Here is a 16513-nt window from a genome sequence, read left to right as displayed (position 1 = left end):
CTCTGGCTGATCCTGTCTGGCGGAAGGCTCTGGCTGATCCTGTCTGGCGGAAGGCTCTGGCTGATCCTGTCTGGCGGAAGGCTCTGGCTGATCCTGTCTGGCGGAAGGCTCTGGCTGATCCTGTCTGGCGGAGAGCTCTAGCGGCTCCCGGTCTGGCGGACGGCTCTGAAGGCTCATGGCAGACGGGCGGCTTTGCAGGCTCAGTACAGACGGGCAGTTCAGACGGCGTTGGGCAGACGGACAGTTCAGACGGCGTTGGGCAGACGGGCAGTTCAGACGGCGTTGGGCAGACGGGCAGTTCAGACGGCGTTGGGCAGCCGGGCAGTTCAGACGGCGTTGGGCAGACGGGCAGTTCAGACGGCGTTGGGCAGACGGGCAGTTCAGACGGCGTTGGGCAGACGGGCAGTTCAGGGCGCCGTTGGGCAGACGGCCAGTTCAGGCCGGCTGGCGACGCACATCGTGGACCTGGTGCGTGGGTAGGAACAGGCCGGACCGTACCGGGAACACCCACCACTGGCCTTAACTGGGGATCAAGAACGGACCGGACCAGACTGGGAACACACTTCAGTCTCTCATGCCGTGCCACAACAACTTCCCTCCCTCTACTGCGCCAATGGCTCCCGTAATCCGATAGCCTTCTCTCCTTTTCTCCCTGTGGCAGCCTCCTGCTGCCCAGGCGCCCAAGCCATGTGCCCCCCAAAAATTTTTTTGGGAGTAACCACGGGCTTCCAGCCTCGACTCCGCGCTTCCTCTTCATACCACCTCCTCTCGGCTGCAGCTGCCTCCAGCTCTTCACGAGGGCGGTGATATTCCTCCTCAGACCACCTCCTCTCGGCTGCAGCTGCCTCCAGCTCTTCACGAGGGCGATGATGTTCCTCCGGTTGTGCCCAAGGACCCTTTCCAGCCCGAATCTCCTCCCATGTCCAAAAGTCCTTAGGAGGCATCCATAACTCCTGTGTCCAGACCCCTTGCTCCTGGACGCGCTGCTTGGTCCTTTTTTGGTGGGTTATTCAGTCACGATCGTCGGAAGGAGCGGACCAATACGCAGCGCGTGGAGTGAACATGATGACTTTATTTATAAAGCAACCACGTAAAACAACAAAAGACGATAGTGAAGTCCTAACGTAACAATACACTGAACTTGGAACAATAACCCACAAAACAAAGGTGAAAACTGACAGTTTAAATATGGCTCCCAATCAGAGATAACGAGCCGACAGCTGACACTCGTTACCTCCGATTGGGAGTCATTGACTACAACATACAACACCTAGAAAAACAACCCACAGACCTGCAAACATAGAAATACACCCGACAGAACTACCAACATAGAAAAACACCCAAAACAATGAAACTAAACAACCCTGGCTCAAATATCAAGGTCCGTGGAGCCAGAGTGTCACACCCAGGACCAGCTTGCTTGGGGGACTCTTCTCCAGGTTAATCTCTCTGTAGGTGATGGCTTTGTTATGGAAGGTTAAGGAATCGCTTCCTTTTAGGTGGTTGTAGAATTGAACGGCTGTTTTCTGGATTTTGATCATTAGTGGGTATCGGCCTAATTCTGCTCTGCATGCATTAGTTGGTGTTTTACGTTGTACACTGAGGATATTTTTGCAGAATTTTGCATGCAGAGTCTCAATTTGGCCTTGTCTATTAGATCGTTCACAGCTTTGTGGAAGTTACCTGTGGCGCTGATATTTAGGCCAAGGTATGTATAGTTTTTTGTCTGCTCTAGGGCAACGGTACTTAGATGGAATTTGTATTTGTGGTCCTGGCAACTGGACCTTTTTTGGAACACCATTCTTTTTGTCTTACTGAGATTTACTGTCAGGGCCCAGGTCTGACAGAATCTGTGCAGAAGATATATGTGCTGCTGTTGGCCCTCCTTGGTTGGGGACAGAATCACCAGATCATCAGCAAACAGTAGACTTTGACTTCAGATTCTAGTAGGGTGAGGCCAGGTGCTGCAGACTGTTCTAGTGCCCTCGCCAATTTGTTGATATATATATATTTTGAAGAGGGTGAGGGTTAAGCTGCATCCCTGTCTCACGCCACGGCCCTGTGGAAAGAAATATGTCTGTTTTTTGCAAATTTTTACCACACACTTGTTGTTTGTGTACATGGATTTTATAATGTCATATGTTTTTCCCCCAACACCAATTTCCATCAATTTTTATTGCAGACCCTCATGCCAAATTGAGTCAATAGCTTTTTTCTTAACAAAGCATGAGAAGACTTTGCCTTTGTTTTGTTTTGTTTGTTTGTTTGTCAATTAGGGTGTACATGGTGAATACGTGGTCTGTCGTACGGTAATTTGGGAAAAAGCCATTTTTATTTAAAGATCAAGTCCATTAAAAAAATTGGAGGCCCCTTACACTTCAGTGTTGTCATGGAGAATTGCTAGCAAAATGTATATCGCATAGAATTAAAAAGGTATTGTTGGAAATGATTAATCCTATTTCTTTTTACATGGATGATACATTGGAGATAATATAAGGCAAGAACTGGAAACAGTAGAACACCATGAAAAATCTGGTCTCTTCTTCTTATTGGTGTCCTTTAGTAGTGGTTTCTTTGCAGCAATTCGACCATGAAGGCCAGATTCACACAGTCCCCTCTGAACAGTTGATGTTGAGATGTGTCTGTTACTTGAACTCTGTGAAGCATTTAATTGGGCTGCAATTTCTGAGGCTGATCACTCTAATTAACTTATTCTCTGCAGCAGAGGTAACTCTGGGTCTTCCATACCTGTGGCGGTCCTCATGAGAGCCAGTTTCATCATAGCGCAAGATGGTTTTTGCGACTGCACTTGAAGAAACGTTCAAAGTTCTTGAAAGGTTCCGTATTGACTGACCTTCATGTCTTAAAGTAATGATGGACTGTTGTTTCTCTTTGCTTATTTGAGCTGTTCTTGCCATAATATGGACCTGGTCTTTTACCAAATAGGGCTATCTTCTGTATAACCCCCTACCTTGTCACAACACAACTGATTGGCTCAAACGCATTAAGAAGGAAAGAAATTCCACAAATTAACTTTTAAGAAGTGACTACCTCATGAAGCTGGTTGAGAGAACGCCAAGAGTGTGCAAAGCTGTCATCAAGGCAAGGGGTGGCTATTTGAAGAATCTGAAATATAAAATATATTTTAATTTGTTTAACACCTTTTTGGTTACTACATGATTCATATGTAATATTTCATAGTTTTGATGTCTTCACTATTATTCTACAATGTAGAAAATAGTAAAAATGAAGAAAAACCCTGGAATGAGTAGGTGTATCCTAACTTTTGACTGGTGGTGTATATTTGCAAAAATATATATGGGGGATTGGAAGTGATGCATACATTTACATTGATGGAAGATTCAGTCTATCTGCAATATTAAAACTGACCTACCCCCTAAGAAAAAAAAAAAAAAAAAACAGTAACCAATTTGACATTTTCTCAGTACATTGATTTCACTGAGGAAATGTACGAGTCTGCTGTTAATGATAATGCAGAGGATTTTTTCAAGGTTGCTGTTGACGCATATCCCACGGTAGTTATTGGGGTAAAATTTGTCTCCACTTTTGTGGATTGGGGTGATCAGTCCTCGGTTCCAAATATTGGGTAAGATGCCAGAGCTAAGGATGATGTTAAAGAGTTTAAGTATAGATGTCACGACTTCCGCCGAGGCTGCCTCCCCTCTTTGTTCGGGCAGGCTTCAGCGTTCGTCGTCACTGGCTTACTAGCCACTGCCACTCCATTATTCATCATTCCATTTGTCTTGTCTTGTCAATCACACACACCTGGTTCTTATCCCCTCATTAGTCCGTGTATAAGTGTTCCCTCTGCCCCCCTTGTCCTTGTGGGTGATTGTTTATTTGTGAGAGTAGTGTAGCTTGGTGGAGCTACTCATACCTTGTTATTGCCTGGGTAGATATTTCCCCTGTGCCTGTTTCGTTTGTCGCTATCCAGTGCTATGTGTGTACAACAGAATAAACTCTGCATTCGGTGATTACCCTCCTGCGCCTGACTCATTCTATCACACTCATCACAATAGCCAATTGGAATTTGTGGTCTGTATATTTTATCATTTCATTGAGGATACCATCAACACCACAGGCCTTTTTGGGTTGGAGAATCCAGTGGGTTCTGGTAGTCTTTAATAGTTGATTCTAAGATTTGTATTTCTCTCTCTCTCTCTCTCTCTCTCTCTCTCTCTCTCTCTCTCTCTCTCTCTCTCTCTCTCTCTCTCTCTCTCTCTCTCTCTCTCTCTCTCTCTCTCTCTCTCTGTATGTATGTATGTATGTATGTATGTATGTATGTATGTATGTATGTATGTATGTATGTATGTATGTATGTATGTATGTATGTCTGCCTGTCTGTCTGTCTGTCTGTCTGTCTGTCTGTCTGTCTGTCTGTCTGTCTCTCTCTCTCTCTCTGTCTCTCTCTCTCTCTCTCTCTGTCTCTCTCTCTCTCTCTCTCTCTCTCTCTCTCTCTCTCTCTCTCTCTCTCTCTCTCTCTCTCTCTCTCTCTCTCTCTCTCTCTCTCTCTCTCTCTCTCTCTCTCTCTCTCTCTCTCTCTCTCTCTCTCTTTCTCAAATTGAAATTCAAGCTGCTTTATTGGCATGAAAAACATTGCGTCGATATTGCCAAAGCAACAATGTATACAATATACATTATAATAAAATAATAAAGAATAACAAAAAATAATAATAATAATACAAATAAAATAAAAAAATAACAACAATAAAATGGTAACATTCAATAGTAGAAATATAATAAATAGAAAAGGCTAAACATGGAAAATGAAACTATAACTAACTTATAACTAACTGTCATCCTCACCATTACATCAGTACTACAACTACCATCATCATTACTACTACTATTACCACCACCATCATTAATCTGCTATCATTATCATCAGCCCTACTACATTTACATTTTAGTCATTTAGCAGACACTCTTATCCAGAGCGACTTACAGTTAGTGAGTGCATACACATTTTATTTTTTTATACTGGCCCCCCGTGGGAATCGAACCCACAACCCTGGCTTTGCAAGCGCCATGCTCTACCAACTGAGCTACATGGGGCCCCTACCCGTACAACTACCATTTAAAATAATAATAATCACAACAATAATAATAATAATAATAATAATAATAATAATAATAATAATAATAATAATAATAGTAATAATAATAATAATAATAATAATAATAATAATAATAATAATAATAATAAGTAAATTACTGCTTACTATGCAGATGTAACTATTCAGTGTCCCTCAGGCTATGGCAGGCAAATACATATTTTTGTTTTTCCTCTGGGTTTAATAAGTTAAAATTTGGAATAAATGTAGTAATTTCTGTGAATAATGAATCTCTTGGTGAGGAATATTTATCACAGTAAAGGAGAAAGTGCATCTCTGTTTCTACCTCCCATGTCGTGCAGTGACCACATACACGCTCCTCTTTGGGTAGCCATGTTTTTTTTTTTTATGTCTGCCGGTTTCTAATGCTAATTGGTGGTCACTCAGCCTGTACTTGGTAAGGATCTGTCTCTGCTTCGTATCTCTGACAGAGTAGAGATAATCAGCCAATTCAGATTCTCTGTTCAGAGCCAGATATCAATTTAGTCGGCTTTGGGATTTTGTTTAGTTTTTTCCAATGTTGTAAATATGAGTCCTTTGATTGGTTCATGATTTTGTTTATTTGAATTATTTATTTTGAAGCAGTGCTGGTGTCAGCTCGGTTGGTTAGGTCCAACACCAGCTGACTGAGAGGGCTCGTTTCTGGGCTCAGCTCTTGGGTTTGAAGTGCTTTAAATTGGAGATTTGAATTTGGACTTGAATTTAGGTGTAGCCCAGATTTTAATTATATTTTTTGTACTTTTATTACCACTGGAAAGCGGCCCAATTCTGCCCTACATGCATTAGTTGGTGTATTCCTTTGGACTTGTAGAATTTTCCGACAGAATTCTGCATGTAGGGCTTCAATTGGATGTTTGCCCCACATTTTAAAATTCAGTTTATTGAGTGGCCCCCAAACCTCACTTCCGTAAAGAGGTATTGGTAGGATTACGCTGTCAAATATTTTGGTCCAAATTCTAATTGGGATGTGGATTTTGAATAATTTAAGTTTTATAGCATACAATGCTCTGCGGGCTTTTTCTTTGAGTGCATTCACTGCTATATTACATTTCCCCGATGCAGATATGGTCAGACCAAGGTATGAGTGTGTTAAATTATGGTGTTGTACAGGGTGAATTTATATTTATGTTTCTGACATCTGGGTTCATGATTTTCATTTTTTGGGAGATATACTGCCAGGGCCAAATTATGGCAATATTGCTCTAGAATGTTAAGGTTCTGTTGAAGACCTTCTTTGGTTGGTGATAGAATAACCAAATCATCAGCATATAGCAGTTAGTTTACCTCTGTGTCAAATAGTGTGAGTCCTGGGGCTGCAGAATGGCCCAACATGTATGCTAATTCATTTATATAAATGTTGAAAAGGTTTGGACTCAAACTGCAGCCTTGTCTCACACGTCGACGTTGAGAAAATAATTCTGTTGCACACTTGTTTTCTGTGTACATACATTTTATTATACACCTTACCGCCTGTATGTATGTACTTTGGATAATTTTGAAGAATAGCCCTTCGTGCCAAATAGAATCGAATGCTTTTTTACAAGTCAATAAAGCAAGCAAAGATTTTGCCCTTTTTTTTGGTGGACGTGTTTATTAATTAGTGTGTGTAAGGTGTATACTGACTGAAATGATACAGTAAAGTCGGAAGTTTACATACACCTTAGCCAAATACATTTAAACTCAGTTTTTCACAATTCCTGACATGTAATCCTAGAAAAAAATCCCTGTTTTAGGTCAGTTAGGATCACCACTTTATTTTAAGAATGTGAAATGTCAGAATAATAGTAGAGATAATTATTTCTTTCAGCTTTTATTTCTTTCATCACATTCCCAGTGGGTCAGAAGTTTACATACGCTCAATTAGTATTTGGTAGCATTGCCTTTAAACTGTTTAACTTGGGTCAAATGTTTTGGGTAGCCTTCCACAAGCTTCCCACAATAAGTTGGGTGAATTTTGGCCCATTCCTCCTGACAGAACTGGTGTTACTGAGTCAGGTTTGTAGGCCTCCTTGCTCGCACACGCTTTTTCAGTTCTGCCCACAAATCTTCTATAGGATTGAGACTACACTGATGCGGGAGGTAACCACCACATATTTTTACACCCCTCCTTGTACAGTAGCCCTATTATAAATAATAGAAACAGTCCTGACCAAATACTGAACAAATACCTCCTCAGGAAGGAGACACGTTCTGTATCCTAGAGATGAACGTACTTTGGTGCGAAAAGTGCAAATCAATCCCAGAACAACAGCAAAGGACCTTGTGAAGATGCTTGAGGAAACAGGTACAGAAATATATATATCCACTGTAAAACAAGTCCTATATCGACATAACCTGAAAGGCCACTCAGCAAGGAAGAAGCCACTGCTCCAAAACCGCCATAAAAAAGCCAGACTACGGTTTGCAACTGCACATGGGGACAAATATCATACTTTTTGGAGAAATGTCCTCTGGTGTGATGAAACAAAAATAGAACTGTTTGGCCATAATGACCATCGTTATGTTTGGAGTTAAAAGGGGAATGCTTGCAAGTGAAGAACACCATCCCAACCGTGAAGCACGGGGGTGGCAGCATCATGCTGTGGGTTGCTTTGCTGCAGGAGGGACTGGTGCACTTCACAAAATAGATGGCATCATGAGGAAGGAAAATATGTGGATATATTGAAGCAACATCTCAAGACATCAGTCAGGAAGTTAAAGCTTGGTCGCAAATGGGTCTTCCAAATGGACAATGACCCCAAGCATCCTTCCAAAGTTGTGGCAAAATGGCTTAAGGACAACAAAGTCAAGGTATTGGAGTGGCCATCACAAAGCCCTGACCTCAATCCTATAGAAGATTTGTGGGCAGAACTGAAAAAGCGTGTGTGAGCAAGGAGGCCTAGAAACCTGACTCAGCTACACCAGCTGTGTCAGGAGGAGTGGGCCAAAATTCACCCAACTTATTGTGGGAAGCTTGTGGAAGGCTACCCGAAACATTTGACCCAAGTTAAACAATTTAGAGGCAATGCTACCAAATACTAATTGAGTGCATGTCAACTTCTGACCCACTGGGAATGTGATGAAAGAAATAAAAGCTGAAATAAATCATTTTCTCTACTATTATTCTGACATTTCACATTCTTAAAATAAAGTGGTGATCCTAACTGACCTAAGACAGGGAATTTTTACTAGGATTAAATGTCAGGAATTGTGAAAAACTGAGTTTAAATGTATTTGGCTAAGGTGTATGTAACTTCCAACTTCAACTGTACATATATATATATACATTACATTTTAGTCATTTAGCAGACGCTCTTATCCAGAACGACTTACAGTTAGTGAGTGCATACATTATTTTTTTTATTTTTCATATTGGCCCCCGTGGGAATCGAACCCACAACCCTGGCGTTGCAAACGCCATGCTCTACCAACTGAGCTACATCCCTGCCGGCCATTCCCTCCCCTACCCTGGGCGACACTGGACCAATTGTGCGCCGCCCCATGGGTCTCCCGGTCGCGGCCGGCTACGACAGAGCCTGTCACACACACACACACCACTACACATATAATTCATATTATAATACCAGTGCCAAGAAAATAAAGAATAGTTGTAAACAAATCAATAAGAATGGAATAATATTGCACTAAAAATAAGTACAATGCACTGCAATCTGCAACCCCTTGTACGTATGTGTTTCTTGTGTGTGTGTGTGCGCACGCGTGTGAGTGTGTGTAAATGAAAGGGTCTGTCTATCCCAGTAGTCTGCATATTAGATGCAGTAGTTGGCGCACCTCTCCAATCTCTGATAGTTCTAGGTGTGTTTTGCCAGAGGTTACCTCAGCATATGTAGGCTGATGATCTGAATGATACATGTTGTGGACTGCATCATGTGGTGCACTTCTCTGAAGGACAGTTTTCTGCCCGACCCTAGAGTAGGGGTCAGTGCTGTGCTGTGATGGGCCGGGTCTAGTAGTGCTGTGTTGTGACGGTTCGGGTCTATTAGAGCTGTGTTGTGATGGGCCGAGTCTAGTAGAGCTGTGTTGTGAAGGGACGGGTCTGGTCGTGCTGTCCTGAGGCGGGTCTGGTCTGGTAAATCTGTGCTGTGTTGGGCCTGGTCTTGTAGAGCTGTGCTGTAATAAGCCGTGTCTTGCTCTTCTCACCTGGGGATGTGGGGGTACTGTTTTTTTCAGAAAGTGGAGCGGGGACCTGCTGCTGGGGTGATGGGTGTGTGGGTCCCTGCCAAGTGTTGTATCCTTAAGGTCCTTAGCAAAAGTTCTGACACTGTCCTGATCAAGATGTACATTATATTATAAGTGTTCACATGTCGAAGTGTGATGGTGAGCCATTCTAACGTTGAGCAGTAAGGCACAGTCCTTAGTGATCTGTTGATTTATTTTGTTGATCAACTGTCCTGGGAAGTATTTTCTTGGTAGGAGGGTGAACACAACTATATTGGTTGTTGGGAACATAGCCTGTGCCCGTTCTGCCACTCTTCTCACTGCCCCAGATACATTTTCACCTTTGGCACAAAGGTTGTTTGTGACAGTGTGGATGATGGTGTCCAGGGAATAATCTTTCTCTCTCTCTCTCTCTCTCTCTCTCTCTCTCTCTCTCTCTCTCTCTCTCTCTCTCTCTCTCTCTCTCTCTCTCTCTCTCTCTCTCTCTCTCTCTCTCTCTCTCTCTCTCTCTCTCTCTCTCTCTCTCTCTCTCTCTCTCTCTCTCTCTCTCTCTCTCTCTCTCTCTCTCTGTGTGTGTGTGTCTACCCTTCACAGGGAAGAGTGACCCCTTCTGTGTGGTGGAACTGAGTAATGATCGGCTACAGACACACACAGTCTACAAGAACCTCAACCCAGAGTGGAACAAGGTCTTCACCTTGTGAGTACTCTTCTGTACCATGTGTTGCCACAGTCATACCCATGATCTCATACTGGTTGGGCTCTCAATTCAATTTAAGGGCTTTATTGGCATGGGAAATGTATGTCAACATTGCCAAAGCAAGTGAAGTAGATAGTAAACAAAAAAGTGAAATAAACAATAAAAATGAACAGTTAACATTACACTCAGAAGTTCCAAAAGAATAAAGACATTTCAAATGTCTCTCTCTTTCTCTTTCTCTCTCTCTCTTTCTCTCTCTTTCTTTTCTCTTTCTCTTTCTCTTTCTCTTTCTCTTTCTCTTTCTCTTTCTCTCTCTCTTTCTCTCTCTCTTTCTCTCTCTCTCTTTCTCTTTCTCTTTCTCTTTCTCTTTCTCTCTCTCTCTGTCTTTCTCTCTTTCTCTTCTCTTTCTCTCTCTTTCTCACTCTCGCTCTCTCTTTCTCTTTCTCTCTTTCTCCCTTTCTCTCACTCTCTCTCGCTCTCTCGCTCTCACTCTCTCTCTGACATATGCCGGTACTTCATATATGTACAAGCACACACACACACACACACACACACACAAATTAAATTCAATTTTTGATGTTTTGTTCTTACACATATACTGTGGTGTCTGTTGAATTGTGTTGCACCTATTGCTAATAAGATATATATTATTTTAAGGTGTATTACAATACAGGTATTACAGTACCTATAACTATAGTACATTATCATAACTAGGATATGGTTCTAACAAAACAATTATAGCTATTACATTTACAAAAATGTAATAATAATTGAACATGTTTTAAAAACAGTAGTTATAATTCATACTTAATTCCCAGTTATTACCCACTTCCAGTTATGCCACTAATTGTCACATTCGCCAAAGGACATTATAAAAATGTAAGGATTACGATGTAAATACTATGTTGTGATACACATGATGTTCTCTCTATTTGTCAATTATGTTCTATCTATTTCTCTCTATTTCTGCAAAGATCTACATTATCATTGTTTGGATAAAGCATATTTTATTAAACATCTTGATGGAATAATATGATCAAACACTGTCATTATTACGCATTTCATTCAACTAGCCACGCATTGCACAAAGTTTGCACTTAGCCTGCTGTAAATAGTCCAAATCTATTTATTTGACAGTGTTATTGAGTACATATCATATATTCATAAATCTATATATGTCATAGAAAATATAGCTAATGCTAGTAAATTGTGGAGACTTAAATTCAGAGGTCTAGGTTTTATCCCCATATAAATCCTTCCTCCTTTACATTTTTATTTTGATTGACATGCCATAGTTTTAATTGGATTCTATACATGACTATGTACATACATTTATATCTCAAATCCATAGCTTCTTTACAGGGAAATACACTAGTGAATTCCCAGGGAAAGCTGGGTCATTTAGTCGTCCTTTGAGTGACGCCGCGTCTCTCTTTCTTTAAGAGTAACCTCTTTTCTTTCCATCAGCCTCCTCCCTAGCCTACTTTTCAAAGATGACATTGCCTAGCCACGATTCCCTTCCTCCTACAACTCTCACATTCTTTATTAGTTGAGTACAAAGCCCATAGAGGCCTGGAGTTTCATCATGCTATGAAGCGGGTGTGATATGTGTGATTGTAATGGTGTATTGGTTGTTCTGTGGCGAGTAGTAACGTGAAGGACATCCACTCGGTGTTGGAGGTGACAGTGTACGACGAGGACCGAGACAGAAGTGCAGACTTCCTGGGTAAAGTGGTCATCCCTTTACTAAACGTGAGTCCTGATGAAATGTCTCTGCTATATATCACCTCCCTTAGGGGAAATACTGTAAAAAAAAACATTTTTTGCAACTGTGGATGAGACTGTTATCATTGCACGAAGCGATAGAGAGAGCGAGAGAGCGAAAGAGAGAAGGAGAGCGAGAGGGTGAAAGAAAGAGAGAGATCGATGAGAGAGAGAGAGAAAGAGAGAGAGAGAGAGAGAGAGAGAGAGAGAGAGAGAGAGAGAGAGAGAGAGAGAGAGAGAGAGAGAGAAAATGAATTAAACAACATTGGTATTATAATGTATGGTCCTGGCTGGCTAATTCCCCAGTATAGTTTATTTCTCCCTGACAGTGCTGTGGGGGTAATGAACAGGTACTTGTCAGAGTCGCCACAGTTGTTTTGGGCTCTCTGTCAGATGCAGCAGCTGGGGTTCAAAGGTGGCCCAGGGAGTGTATTCAGCCGGGTATTGCCAGACAGACGGCTGTCATGTCCCTCTCCCACAGATTCAAAATGGTGAACGGAAAGCCTACGCCTTGAAAAGCAAGGAGCTGACAGGGCCAACAAAAGGGGTCATCTTTCTCGAAATAGACGTGATTTTTAACGCTGTAAGTCTCTCTCTTTTCCTCCTCCCCTGTTTCCCTAGTTTGTCCCCACCCCCCCACCCTCCGCACTCCAGCACCATTGTCTTTATTCTGTTTGTCCTCCCTCCCCTGCCATCTCTTGTCCCCCGTCCTCGTTTTCAGTTTAATTATCGAAAACTCCCACTCAGCCGCCTTTGTTCACCCATTCGTTGTCACTGTGTGTGTCCTGCTGGCGGCCATCTTAGTGCTGTGTGTGAGGGAGAGAGATCTTACTGTAGTCTGTGACGTGTGCCATTACTCTCAACAACATATCTGCATGTATTCAAGATGGTGAATTCAGTTAGAGATCTATCTACGCCATATTGTGAACGATCCCAATAGAAATACTGGTAGGCATATTGTGTTATTGCGATAATATCCCACCATAGGCTGTGTGTTATAATGTGTCTATTATTCCCACACCAGGTGAAGGCAGGTCTCATGACGTTGATACCCAAAGAGCAGAAATACATTGAGGATGAGCCCAGAGTGTCCAAACAGGTAGGTCAACACCGCCACCCTCCACTCTGCTGCCCCGTTTAGCTCAGCGTCTACCACAGTCCTCCATTATATTAGATATTTTAACAAAATCCAACCAGTTTTGAGAGGCATCTTTTGAGGCCACAACAGTGTGGACAAGAGCGAGAGAAAAACGTACCTCTCTTTCCCACATCCCCCCCTCCTCCCCAGCTCTCTCCTTTACTGTGAGTGGTGAATAGAAATGTCAAGCTGTCAGCTCTGGGGTTGCATAAGTAGATTGGCCATCCTTAGTTGGCCCTCTGTGCCACTGCTGCTTTGCACTTCATTGTCACACCGCTCAATGTGGCGGCCTCACAAAGGGCTGAATCGCGGGGGCTGGCCCACATCAGACGTGTCACATAAACGTTGTTTGGGCTGAGCAGTCACCCACTCCCACACCCTTTTGTCTCTCTCCCCTCCTCTTCTCTCTCTCTCTCTCTCTCTCTCTCTCTCTCTCTCTCTCTCTCTCTCTCTCTCTCTCTCTCTCTCTCTCTCTCTCTCTCTCTCTCTCTCTCTCTCTCTCTCTCTCTCTCTCTCTCTCTCACTCTCTATCTCTCTCTCTCTCTCTCTCTCTCTCTCTCTCTCTCTCTCTCTGTCTCTCTCTCTCCCTGTCTCTGTGTGCTTGCCAAAAGATGCCCACTATGCACTTTCCCGTGTGAAGTGTGATCCTCCCCGGCCACCCTCCCTGTTCGCTCCTCTCTTTTTTCATCTGTACTTCACCTCTGACTCATAGAGATGCCCCATGTCAACGTCTCTGAATGATGATGTCATCGATTGCATTAGAGAGATTGCCCCATGAGGGCTCTTTTGTGTGGGGCTAGTTCCTGCTGTGGCCGCTGTCTGTCCTTACAAACACAAAACCCCCAAACCCAAAGGAGCGAGTCAAATACAGACATTATATTACATTATAATTACTCCAATTCAGCAGTTAATATCTACATTTATGAAATTACCATTGCCAGGAACAAAGCAGGAACAACTCTAGGCTGTAGTTATAACTAGGAACCAGAATTTGTCCTGGTCTGGTCATATGATCACAGGAAAACTCCTGGACCTAGATATAACTATTAATGTTGGTGCAGGAAGTACATTAGAGAGAGAGAGAGTTTAAAGTAGTCCCTCTGCTGCTAGTTACAGTAGTGTGATCAAAGTGTGGCCGTGTGCAGGGATGTGGGTGACTCAGAGTGCTGTTGTCTTCAGGGGGTGGATGTCCCCACCAGGACACCATAGACACACAGTCATTCTCAGTTCACCACTACTCTACCGCTGAATAATGAATTAGGCGGTGGTCTAATAACACAACTCTCTCTTAACGTCCCAGAATCCTCTTAAAGACACTTTCCCTCTTCGGGGACTACTTCCTGGATGTGATTTATTCTGTCATGTTGTTGTGGTATTCCCTGATTGGAACACAGCAGAATGGGACTGTGGTGCTTTCCCCATCTCTGGCCAGATGCCTGCCTGAACTCCTTAGGGATGTGAAATCATCACGGGCTGTTAACACTATTACTATTACTATTCTATTACTATTACTATTCTATTACTATTACTATTCTATTACTATTACTATTATATTACTATTCTATTATATTACTATTCTATTACTATTACTATTCTATTACTATTACTATTACTATTATATTACTATTACTATTATATTACTATTACTATTACTATTACTATTACTATTACTATTACTATTACAATTACTATTCTATTACTATTACTATTCTATTACTATTACTATTCTATTACTATTACTATTATATTACTATTCTATTACTATTACTATTACTATTCTATTACTATTACTATTCTATTACTATTACTATTATATTACTATTCTATTACTATTACTATTCTATTACTATTACTATTCTATTACTATTACTATTCTATTACTATTACTATTATATTACTATTACTATTCTATTACTATTACTATTATATTACTATTCTATTACTATTACTATTCTATTACTATTACTATTCTATTACTATTACTATTATATTACTATTCTATTACTATTACTATTCTATTACTATTACTATTCTATTACTATTACTATTCTATTACTATTACTATTCTATTACTATTACTATTATATTACTATTCTATTACTATTACTATTCTATTACTATTACTATTACTATTATATTACTATTACTATTATATTACTATTACTATTACTATTACTATTACTATTACTATTACAATTACTTACCTTCAGCTAAAGAGCGAGCTAGGAGACTTAAAGAGACACAGCTTCAGTGAACATGACTTGATTTAGTGATTGGGTTTCTTATAGTCTCAGCATTTCGTTAACATTATTGTGCCAATACTTGACCAACACTAGGTTGGCAACATGATGGGGTGTGAGAGACCAGACCTTGTTGCCCTTTGCCCATCATTGCTCCAGTATCTCATACCCCATCACATTGACAGGCAATATTGTCTCAGGCAATTAATTGCCAGTATTATGGCCTTAAGAAGCTTTATACCACGGCTTGGCTAAATACTCAATTCTGATTAATCGAGAGAGTGTTGATTACATACAATTACATAACGAACTCTGGAATGAGATTTGACTACAAAATAATTGATTCCTCAACTCCTTGACCATTGACCATCATTAACACTGGCTGTATTGTTATGTCTGTTTCTATGTCATGTTTATGACTGCTTATGTCACCTCTGTGCTCTGTCCAGTTGTTGTTGCAGAACTTCAACAGAGTGAGGCGCTGCATCCTGTTCCTCATCAACGCCGGCTGCTATATCAACAGCTGTTTCGAATGGGATTCGCCTCAGAGGAGTATCTGCGCCTTCTTGGTACTAATACATACATTTACATGTACACACATACATACTCATCTGCCACTTTCTGGTATTTACCCTTCTGACATATGCAAATACATATACATAGACCGATGTCTGTTATAAACACACACATACCTGCAACTGCTCACACGTAGCTGCTTCAAACAATAGATGATACTTACAGTATATACTCATAACCAATAGATGATACTTACAGTATATACTCATAACCAATAGATGGTACTTATATACTCATAAACAATACATGGTACTTATATCCTCATAAACAATATATGGTACTTATGTAGTCATATATGTCACAAAACCCACACTCTGAAATAGTAGAAGTATACCACTCAGTGTGTCACCTGTATAGGATGGACCTGAACCAGGGTAAGGAAGGCCCCTCAACCAATAACCAACCAATTTAAGGCCTAAGAGACAATAGAATGTCTTCCTCTTCCTGGTGTAAATGGGATTCAATTAAATTAAATTTAAGGGCTTTATTGGCATGGGAAACGTATGTCAACATTGCCAAAGCAAGTGAAGTAGATAGTAAACAAAAGTGAAATAAACAATAAAAATTAACAGTAAACATTACACTCAGAAGTTCCAAAATAATAAAGACATTTCAAATGTCATATTATGTATACAGTGGGGAAAAAAAGTATTTAGTCAGCCACCAATTGTGCAAGTTCTCCCACTTAAAAAGATGAGAGAGGCCTGTAATGTTCATCATAGGTACACGTCAACTATGACAGACAAAATGAGGAAAACAAATCCAGAAAATCACATTGTAGGATTTTTAATGAATTTATTTGCAA

General features: G+C 41.1%; 1 protein-coding gene across 1 annotated transcript in view; it reads left to right on the top strand.

The window, feature by feature from the left end:
* The window catches only part of LOC121584273 (multiple C2 and transmembrane domain-containing protein 1-like), a 195742-nt gene that overhangs the window by 112595 nt on the left and 66634 nt on the right, over positions 1-16513 (top strand). Inside the window, exons 10-14 of the mRNA XM_045225950.1 lie at positions 9888-9990; positions 11640-11742; positions 12236-12337; positions 12779-12853; positions 15582-15701. Of these exons, the coding sequence (XP_045081885.1) occupies positions 9888-9990; positions 11640-11742; positions 12236-12337; positions 12779-12853; positions 15582-15701 (503 nt within the window). The remainder of the gene's footprint in view (positions 1-9887; positions 9991-11639; positions 11743-12235; positions 12338-12778; positions 12854-15581; positions 15702-16513) is intronic.

This window comes from Coregonus clupeaformis, chromosome 16, assembly GCF_020615455.1.
Source record: "Coregonus clupeaformis isolate EN_2021a chromosome 16, ASM2061545v1, whole genome shotgun sequence".
NCBI lineage: Eukaryota > Metazoa > Chordata > Actinopteri > Salmoniformes > Salmonidae > Coregonus > Coregonus clupeaformis.
Note: the sequence above shows the minus strand (reverse complement) of the source record. Positions and strands in the feature narration are given on the sequence as shown.